Source organism: Tyto alba, unplaced genomic scaffold (genome assembly GCF_018691265.1).
Source record: "Tyto alba isolate M040663 unplaced genomic scaffold, T.alba_DEE_v4.0 Super-Scaffold_10, whole genome shotgun sequence".
Taxonomy (NCBI): domain Eukaryota; kingdom Metazoa; phylum Chordata; class Aves; order Strigiformes; family Tytonidae; genus Tyto; species Tyto alba.
The window spans coordinates 6,939,871-6,950,954 of NW_024881262.1; the positions used below are offsets into that span (position 1 = coordinate 6,939,871).

General features: G+C 38.7%; 1 protein-coding gene across 6 annotated transcripts in view; it reads left to right on the plus strand.

Annotated features, from left to right (window-relative positions):
- ECT2 (epithelial cell transforming 2) overlaps nucleotides 1-1,606 on the plus strand; it is a 30,848-nt gene extending 29,242 nt beyond the window's left edge. For all 6 annotated transcript variants that reach the window (XM_042800293.1, XM_042800324.1, XM_042800316.1 and 3 more), the window contains one exon: nucleotides 19-1,606. In XM_042800293.1, coding sequence (XP_042656227.1) covers nucleotides 19-108 — 90 coding nt within the window. In that variant the 3' untranslated portion in view covers nucleotides 109-1,606. The remainder of the gene's footprint in view (nucleotides 1-18) is intronic.
- The last annotated feature ends 9,478 nt before the right edge of the window (nucleotides 1,607-11,084 follow it).

Here is an 11,084-nt window from a genome sequence, read left to right on the forward strand (position 1 = left end):
TTTTTTCTTCCCCAACAGGGTATTCCGTCTCCTTCCTTGGTCAGTCTTCCCTCAATCTTTGAAAAAAGGAGTCATACATTAAGTCGATCAACAACTCACTTGATATGAAGCAGGTTTAAAATACAATGCTGTGTTGTAGTGACTGACAAGCAGCTGGCTGTTCAAATGACCTGTTACTGACGTTAATGGTACCTTAGTCATTAGCACTTAGCAATGATTAGCAAAATGTTAGATAACACTAAGTTAATCACAGGGGGTTTTAGTTGTATTGAAGCAGATCAGCTAATCAGTGAAATAAGAAACTCCGTCTTCATTTAAGACACAGTATTCCCTTGCACAAATTTATTTTCTTACCAGCATAATGGAAGCATTTTCTTCTATGGAAATTGTCCCCTCTAGGCAATAACTAGTTTGTCAGATTTTGAAATGAAGATGATGTTCACATAACTTACTGCTAGTTTGGATGACTCTTATGCTTGCCTAACTTCATCAATTGGCAGAGCACTCTAATGTTTGAATTGTTGATTTCTTAAATGGAGATGCATTACGAAGTACCTGACCTTTCAAGTATGACAATTAACCTGTTGTACAGCTGCTTATTCCAGATATTTTGTAAATGTGGTTGTTTATAAAGAAGTAGAATTGAGTTTGTGATTATGGTCTTCTGCAGACTCACTGTAACACAGTGGTATGTTACATAGGTTTATTTGGACAGTAAGTTTAAAGGCTATGACTAGCTTTGACCACCAAAAATGATCAATTGAATTCTTTGAATTTCTTTGAAGTCTGAGAAAAATAAACGAACCAACCCCCCCAAGCCCCACAGCTTCTATGTACTTAGTTAACAAATCATTATTTAATGCATGGGATTATTGGTGTGACATCATAATTTGAGGGCCCAATTTTGGTGTGTCAAATTCCAGGTGTAGTACTCCTAAGGCTTTTACCTGGCTTTCTCATGTATTTGTGTCTTCCTTCAAAACTATATATTCACTTCTTTCACCTCTGAACAGTTAGCATGATGCAATGCTATCTCAGGAACTATCTAAATATGTATATTTCTGCATTTCATTAACGATTTAACTGTCTGTCTGTACTTGCAGGAGCTCTCAACTTCTGTTTGTGTTTTTTTTTTTTTTTTTTCAATTACCAGTGTCTTGTCTTATGTCTATATGTAACTAGTGATGCTTCTGAATGTGTCAGACTTAAATGTTTTTTATATCTCTTTGCCAATCCAAGCAATGTAAATAAACTGTTTAAAATAACACTGCTTATGGCTTTTCTAAACAGACTTTTATGGGAGTCTGCTTTTGTCTTTTCACATAAAAAGTGTTGTGTTGGGTTCCAGCCTACAACTGTACTTTGATTAGCTATATAGCTATTCCTAATAAAGTATACAATTTTGTAGGCCTGAATCTGCCAGAACCAAACTTTTTTTTTCCTTAATATATTTGTAATTGTCCCCTCTTCCCCTGGATCTATGTATCCATGGGGGGTTTTGTTATTATCCATTCAAAATGAACATGCGAGCTAAATGTGCACTGACATTTACATAATAAAGTGGCTCTAGGAAATAAACTATTCAATAAATACTATGTTAAAATCACCAACAGTTTTTCGTTTCTTTTTGTTATTTTTGGAAGGGTGTCTTCACCCTGGTATGCTCCATTCAAACTTATGATAATATCAGTCTATCATTATTCCTCTGGTGGTCTTTAATTTCCAAATTATTTGTATTCAGCTTTTCCATCATGTTCACTTACACTCAAAACTCAATTGAACCTCTAGTGCTTATTGTATTGCTTAATCTTGTCGTTACCTCTGCTGCACAGCTCTGTTGTTGCTAAATGAATGGAAAATGATTGTTCAGAGGGCTGAGTCCTACTGTTCTTCCTGTGTTGTATATAACTTTTTAAGGGAGGAACTAGTTCTGCTCAGTCTTGCTAACTCTTGAAGAACGAGGAAGACTATGCCTGCCTCTAGTGTGATTTTTAACACCCACACACACACCCACACACACCCCCCGCCCTGTCTGGATCCATTGTTATCTTAGTTTGTAATGTCAAGCTGCAGCATGAGATGCCCTGACTTTTATTAAAAAGTAGGTGTACTGTTAAAAAAAGGAAGTCTTAGGTTGGGACTCAAGAGAAAAATGGCAGCTCAGTCTCCTTGTAATTAAATATGATGTAAAATGGACAATGTGTTCACTACTTTTCCTACTGCCCTTTGACTGCACTCTAAGGTGATGTACTCTAGCAGCAGTTAATTGAAGCACGCTTGGTCCCACACTGGTGAGGATACCCTACCTCTATGCATTTTAGGATTGTACTGAAGCGTTTAACTGCTTTTTGGATATTGGACGGCCAGAGGACTGTAAGTTTTTCAGTGAGATGAAGTGAAAACAGTGAGATATGGGGTTAAAATAAAAAGCTGATAGGTAATAATTAAGAGTGATTTGCTGTTTTGACAGCTTGTTCTCAATCTAATTACCCAGAGCAGTGTAACAAGGGTTTTGGATAGTGGAGAAAATAGTAAAGCATTGTCTTTCATGACAGTATTATAAGTTTGATAGCAGAGGGGAAACCACTAGCAAGCAAGTATAAAACTGGCTGATTTCTACCCATTGGACAGCAAATCTTATTAGTCTCCAGCGTGGCCATATTGAGTGGGGCTCCCCGGGGGTCTGTTCAGTGTTTCTATTGACTGAGTGGATAATAGAGTGGGATTGTGTGCTTATTAGTTTTACAGCTGTCACACAGCAGCAAGAAACTTGAGGACATGACAGAACAGGATTAGAGGTGGAAGTGAGCTTTTGAAGTTAGAGAGGTGCTCTAAAGTAACAGAAAAGGCAAAAATAAGAAACGTTTACAAATGAGTCGTTTGCCCCCACCTTCTCCATTTCCGATACCACGTGCGTGTGTTGTAGCATTAGAACAAGTACATCATTTTGGGGAGTATTTTGGTTGGTGTTCTTTTACATTTTAGGTAAGTTTGTTTAAAATTCTGGTTCCGAGAACCAATAATACTTATACCATATAGACACTGTGAGATGTGCCTTGTTGAGTAACAGTAGTCCTCTGATTTTGTACAATACCTTGTTTCAATCATAATATAGACAATTCAAATCTGATTTTTTTTTTTTTTAATTCTGAGAGTTTAGTTGAATTAAGTATAATTAAGTTTTTTTGCTTAGATTTTTGTATCAGTAAAACTACAGGATCTCTTCTGCAGCTCTTTAAGGAACAAACTTTGGGATAAAAAGGACATTTCTTTCTAATCTAGCTCTCATTCACCTACCACTATGCTAAAGAGCTAGCTGGCACATATTTCAGCGTACAGAGGACTCGTTTTCGTTCAGAAAGACTGGAACTCTCTGAAGAGGAGTCAAAAGATGATCTTTGTTTAAAACACAACCTTCTCTTCTTGTAGGCTGTAGAAAATCAAACAGTTCAATGAGCTTGTGCTCATTGCTACAAGAATCCTTACTCTTAACCATTGTTCTAAATTGGTGCCTCTTGAAGAGCAGCTATCAAAGGAAAAGGTCTTCTGTTGGGTGGGTGTTCGGTGGGGGCGTCTCGCTGTTCTGATCCAAACTTTCAAGGAGAATGCAGTTTTCCAGCAGCGTGCTTGCTCGCTTCCCTTGTTAGGTAGTAGAAAACTCCTTTGAGCACGTGTACTCTCTGTACTTTGCCATGGAGCTTAAGTATGCCCTTCACCGCTTTGAGAAAATTATGTACCCTGTGACCAACCTATCTTTGTTACTAATGGAAATACAAAATAGCACTCAGAAGTTTATACTATAGCTGGTGTTTCAGGAGCCTGTGTAATTATGGGGTGCTGGTTTGGAGGGAATATGTAGACTGAAGCTTGTACTGGGGCAGGGTGATGTATAAGGAAGCAATAGTTTGGCTGTTTAAAAAAGTTATAAAAAACCCCACTGAGATATTAAAGAAGCTGGAAGTTGGCCAAGAGACAGGAGGAAGGCTGGGACACGGGTTGGAGCTAAACTCTTCCCCTTTAATTGATACCTAAATCGAGTGAACTTCCTCACGTAGCTTAGCGCGGGCTTGGGCGGTCCAGCCCTTCACAAACCTATACCTAGAATTCATAAACATCCACTCATGGCAGGCTATTAAAGCATTTATGGACTAAGATGATTAATCTTTTATAGGTTTTTGTTCAAAAAGAAAAGGTAGAGAGATTACAGCTGCTTGAGAGCACCTGTTTGTGAATCTGTTGTAGATTCAACAGGATGGCTTGACCTGTATTTTGCAGAAAAATAGTTGCTGTTTCAAAAATAGGAACTAAAAACTCCGCTGTGAGATGGATGTTTACAACCTCTGAAAGCCAGCCATCAGAGACAAAACGGGGGCTAGCTAGAATGTACTTTAAAAAACACAAAAGCTGTTGAGAGCTTGAAATGTTGGCTGAGTGCTCTGCGCAGCTGACATTGGAAGGGGGAAGGCAAACTGGTGCCACATTCTTTGCCTTGGGACTGGTTTTAAGTGCAGAGCCATGAAACCTGCTCTCTCCCATCACTAACGAAAGCTAGAATGGAAATGAGTACACCATGAAAACAAACTAATTAAACATCTAATGAAATAGATGTAGCACTGTCAGACATTAGGCAAACAAAAGTAATTTTTAGATAAGAACATTACCACTATTTAGGGCTGAATTTTCAGCTGGCACAGAGTATTCTATCAGCCTCTATACAAATGCAACGATGCGTTTGTGTGCTTAATTTAGGCAGTTAGAAGTGCGATTACCGCCCTACCTGCAAACTGTAATTAGTTTAAGCTGTCTTGGTGCCTTTATCAGCTGATCCATACACTGACACTGACTTTTCAGTATAGAGACTGGCTATAGTGGGAGCTCACCTCTGTTGAAGCAAATTATTATATCTAAAAATATGTATATGTATGAAGTAGTGAAAAAAGGTACTTGTAAAGAGATGTGAAGCATCCCTTTTATTTTTACACTATGTAGGGAGGCCTAGTGTGGGTACTTTATATTGGTGAAATTAAGCAACTAAAGTTCTGATATTTATCTTAATATGGGTAAAAAGAGGACAACCCCTATAGCTCTCATTCCCTCTGTCCCTCCAACAGCTCAGTTTCTTTGCGGGCTGAGGAAGAAGCAGGTGGGTTTTTGCCTAAAGCTGGAGAGCCCAGCATTGCTGCTCAGCTCACCAGGAGTGCTGTTGAGCCCATCTTGTTTTGGGGGAGGTAAAATCTTGCACCTCCTAAAGCCCAGAAACAGGCTGTGTTCTGCCTCAGCAGCTCAGGTCTCCTTGGCACCTGTGAAGATCCGGTAACGGATGACTTTTTGTACTTGTCTTCCACAATCTTCTTCTCCATCCAGAGATCGAGGAAAGCGCAACAGCCCGGTAAGCACGTTATCAATTTATTAATGGAGTCTTTAAAATGGGATTGACTGGGAAATAAATTCCTTTACCTGAGATCTTGGAGATTTTGTTTCAGCTACAGTTTAAAAACAATAGTGTTTATTTGTCAGTGTTTGGAGATACTAAGTACCTCTCATAAGTACTCAACTTTTGTCTTTACCCAAACAGTCAGTAATTCATTGGATATGTTGGATTGTAAGCTCTTCCATGCTTTCTGCGGCTCTGTGATGGCAAAGAGGATATTTCAGTAGTTTTTCCAGTGTTTCAGCCTGAAAGGAACATAAGCATAAACATAAATGATTTTGAAAATGTGCCTTTTTTCTGTATTTCAGTGGCTCATGCATTAGACTTGGTATGGCTGACAAATCGGTACTGATTGCTAATTAAAAAGCTGGATGTATTAAGGAGTTCCACACTTCCAGTTCTTTTTCAGATTGAAACCCTAGCTGTATGAGTGGGTGCTAGGGAAGCTCTAGTGGATACAGTCTAATTACTTGCCATTTTTCCTTTGACTCAACAGTTCATGAATTACAGTAAATCTGACTGACAGATCATTGCTGATTACTAATTAAATGACAGATTTGGTTTTACTCATCTCCGCCTTTTACTCCCCCCAAAAGTGATATTCCATATCTTAACAAAAAAAGCTTTCTCTCCGCTTCTTTGTTGATGTGTAAAAGCTGATGGTCTCATCCGTCCAGAAAACAGAAATTCTTAGGGCACGTTTTAACAATAGTGGTGAATAAATATACTTCAAAAATAAAGTTACTGCTTTGTTATTTATAAAGGGGGCTTTGGAGAGAAACTTTTCAAGGCTGTATAACAACTTGGCAAGTTTCCTGGCACTTTCGCTCTCTTATGGATTGCCTCAACCCTCGTTTAGTGAGCACAGAGAACAGTGGGATTTTTAGTCCTTTATCTGCAGGAGGGGACAATCCATTCACTGACATAGGTACTCCCTAGGTCACCCAGGCACTAGAACAAATGCAGGAATGGATCATCTGTCTTCCTCTTCGTTTCTTCCTCTTCATTTCTTTCTCTTCATTTGCCTTTTCTATTTAACATACCCAGAATTTAATCTGTTCTTGACAGGATTACTACTCTCCTAATCTGTGATATGTTTTAATTTATGACAGTGATCTGTAGAAATGAGTTGCTGAGGTTGGGAATTCTTGTGATGATGGTGTCCCTCTAGTCCTGAACTGCAATGGTAGAGTTATGGGTAGTAAATAGTATAACTGATAAAACTTTTCTCACTAAATGCTTAGAAATACTCAGTTTGATTCCAGACTTTAAGTCAAGAATAAGGGCTCATTAAAATTGCTACAGATCTTTTAAAATCAACACATTAAAGATAGTGCGCCTTGATAAGCTTTTATTTGTGTTGATTTCACTGCAATTGTTACAGAAACACAGCAAAACTTTTATCCTAAAAAGAGTAACTGCTCCTCTGAAAGGAAATTATGCTTCTCTAATCTCTTTTAGTTTGTGAGCACGCCCCTAAGTGTGTGAATATTTCAATACATACTGTGTAAAAATCCATCCGAGATAATGCTCAAGAGCAAGGGTCAAAAGAAATGGTATGTTACTTGAGATCCCATATATCAAAAAACACAGTGTAAAAATCCTTGGCATATAGATGATCTTAGTGGTCGCTTCTGGACTTATATTACAGAGAGAAACTATGAAGTAATTTTTATAATTTAAAGCTTTATCTTTTCTTTGTTAGTAATTCTTCCTGTCTGAATATTGCTGTTCACCTCAAGCAAAATAGAGATTATATTATTACTGTGTGATAATAAAAAAGACACTGTGTTATTGCGGTCAATACCCATCATAAAACGTAAAATTTGGCATTCTAACGGGTAGTGGAAAGGTCCCTTTCTCTTTGCCCCCACTTCTTCCATTGAAGTAACTATTTCATATCATTGCTATTAATAGCAACTCAGATTAACACGGTTCTACAAAGACAAGAATATGGCAGTGGCTGAAAAACAAACTATCCCAGGTCATCATAACTCAACCACCAGAGTAACATTTAGAAAATTTTTTCAAGAAAAAGCAGCTCATGTGAAGTCTTGACATTAGGCCTTTTCTCTGCAAGGCTTCAGAAAACATTTTCTGATACTTGCCCAGATAATTCTGTGTCGTTCATGAAGGTATGATTTTTTAAAAAAGAAGTTGGAAGATTTTACAAAGATAAATGGAAGCTCAGGGAAATGAGGCAGTTGCTTTCACCAGGCGCTTCTGAAACTCCACCGAGACCTACCGTGCCTCGTTTTCCACATGTGCCTGAGACACGTGAGTTCCGCCTGCCTTGGCAGTCTTGGTGAATACTGAGATCAAGCTTTCTGCAGCTGACGGCCTCCAGGATGCAAAAATTCCACCATTTCCTCTCTTTGACTAGGAATTGAATGGGATGACTCAGCTCACAGAGTTACTGTAGCAAGCGTGACCTTTTTAAAGACTGCCGTATGGAGCTTTTTTGCCTCTACTTTCTCCAATTTTCCTTTACTCAAGAATGACCAGCTTCAAAGAAAAAGTTCACCACTCTGATTGCATACTCTCCATATTGAGAGGGGTAAAAATAAACATTCTTCTTGGTTTATTCACGCATAAACTAGAATCATCCAAGTGTGACATCTGAAAGGAACTACATGATTATAATCTGAAATGAGAATAAAGTTCATCTTGTACGATTTCTTATTTTTTCCCTGCAGACTTTGAAAGAGGAAAGAGATTGCAGAATCTTAATACTCATTAAATCTCAAGAAAGCCAGGTCTGTGTGCTCCTGTGTTAACCTTTTTACTATTCTGTTGGCTAATTGTCTGTCCGTTCCACCTTCTCCTCCCAGGTTAATGGGGTGGTTAACAGGGGAGGACAGGAATGGTTGGCCAATCACACTACAAAGCAAACTGAAAAGGTCAAAGTAATGCGCTGTATTATTCATGGACTGTGCCTTGCCACGGTATCTTAGATCTCGTGTCTTCTCGTGATGAATTGCAACAAGGACAAGAAACAGCCCAACGTGAAATTGGCTCTTGTGACGATGATTGTAGTTCAGATGGAAAAATGTAATACTGTGGCCTGCTGTTGTTCTGGTTTTTGAGATTAAAGATGTGTGATCGCAACTAGCCACTGAATAAGCAACAGGTTACATTTGTACGACTTCTCATCTGGGTTGTAACTATAATACAGTTTATATGTATATAGAGTCTTCTAATTTTAGCCATGGATTTTGTTTTGAGAGTACTGTATGGTGCCTAATATTCCTCTGTCTTCTGTGTCAATAAAATCATGATTCGTTTATTGATTTCTTAATTTGAGGCTCCTTTTTAAGTAGTGTTTTGTTTAGAAGTATTAATATGCTAATTCCTAAGAGGCCACCTAGAGTGGACTGTAAAACAGTCCTTGTTCTCAGTAATTTGCAATCTGTATAGTCAAATTTGAAGGAAAACTTGATGCAAACATTCTTTTCTTCTTCACCTTTGATGTGAAACAGAGGTAGAGGGAGATACTTCCAGAGACAGGAGTGTGACTGAGGTGCTCTGAATTCTTTTCTGAGTATTGTCTCTCTCATTGACTACAGAGGGAGATTAGCAACAGCAGACTACTGATTTAATCCCTAGCAGTGGATGCCATGAGTGCATGTCCTCATTTAGTCCCTAACACTGGATGTCACGAGTGCATTTAATCATCTTCTGGTGATGTGTTTAATTTAATACTTTTGCTGTAGACCCATTCTTCATCACTTAGAATCACAACCTTGTATTTTTCAAGTGTTTTTACCATATCCCTTTGACAGAGGAGACTTTAGAATTAGTGAAAGCAAAAAATGTTTTTTAAGACCAATCAGTGTTTTGTCTACCTTCTCTGAGTTGTAATTAGTGTTGTAACCAAACAGTAAACATATACCTAACACCTGAAGGAGCTGACTCTGCTTGTCCTCATTGTCCCTTCCAGGGCTTAGTACAGAAGTTCTGGCATTTACAAGGAAGCAAGGATTGCAACAGCAAGCAGAAGAGTTACGAGGCAGTCTTAGGGGAGAGGGTATTTATACCTTTTTTTTTTTTTTTTTTTTTTTACCTTTAAATTGGTATAGTGTTCTTTGCTTTTCATTGAGTGGTTTCAGCTGACATCAGTTGCCTGGGGCCAGTGAACAGAGCTGTCAACAGATAAATCATTTTTGTGACAAAAAAATTGTGTGATGGAGGGAAACAAACCCCCATCATTCATTTGGAAACTAGTCTTTGAAAGAGAAGTGACCTGAAAGTGGGACTCTTGGGGAGTGGTCTCAGATGTGTCCTTGTGTACAGGACTAAAATAGCCCCAGCAACTGTGGGCTGAGACTGTTTTTAATGTGCCCTTAACAAAAAGGAGGATGAGGAATGAAGTCCAACTTGTAAGGGTATTTCCTGAATGAGGAGCCATGGTATATGCCATCACCCTACAGAAATCGCCAGCCAAGGTGCCAGAGAATCATTATAACACAGTCTGCTGTTTCTTCAAATGGGAAGTTAATTATTATTATTATGTGTTTTGATTTTTGTAGGTAATCCGAGTGAATCTCATGCTTTAAAAACTATACTGCATGCAGCAAGCATCAGAAATCCTCCCCCTCACCCCCTACCCTTCTTCCCCACCGTCCAGCCAAAACGTAGTATGTTTGCAGAGTAAAGTTGACTCTCAAAGAGTCCTGAAGAAAATACAATGCAGATTTGAGCCTGGGAATGTATGCATTACAGATGGGTATTTTTGGAAAACAGCAATGCCCTTCTCCATGACAGAAACTCTTTTCGTATTTGTTTCGTGTTGTTTCATAGCTGACTTCATCTCCTGACAACTGCTTTAGTCTACACCTTTCTGGAGGCTAAAGGGCACCATGGCCAGGTGTTGGCCTAGATGTTTCTGACACCTTGCAGATTGATTTGGCCTGTGGCCTCTCTGTCTCTCAGTGATGTATTGATCTGCAGTGTAAGACAGGCTTTCTGCCCTACCTGATATTTGAAAAGTGAAATGTCACATCTTGTTTTGGATCTGGGTCTCCCACAAAACTCCGCGATGAGACCGGTACATCTTTCTCGGTGTGCCCAGATCGACTTGTTCACGTTACACAGACAACTGGTTTTTCCTGGCAATGTTGCTTTTCTGTTCCCAAAGATCACCTGTTGTCAGTGCACTTTATTCTTTTTCATCATTCTAGGTAGAAAACCTGATTTTTGCATTAAGTATTGCAGAATTGTAAGCCAGCTTGCATCAAATTAAGAGTATTTGCTGAAGAACCCCATGATTTACCAAACTGTGTGTTGACTGTGACTTGATGATCCATGGGGAGCAGTCTTTCTGATTTAGTGTGTGTCTGCTCATCAAAGATGGATGATTGCCACTATGTGTCATAAAACTTCATCTGACAAAACCAATTCCATACCAAAATAATGCCATCTCCAAAGGGCAATAATTCTTCACTTCTCTGTCCCACATGTTTAAAGAGTTCAGACTAGCTCAGATTTTCTCAGAAAGATTTCTTTATACTTATTCTGTTAACAATGAACAAAGAGCGATCAAAGCTTTTGTGAATTCTTTCTTAGTTTTCAAAAATCTTTTATGAGAGCCTAGGAAAATGGTGTCTAGCAGCTAAAAATGTGTAGGATTTAGACTCCTATCTGTGATAAATAG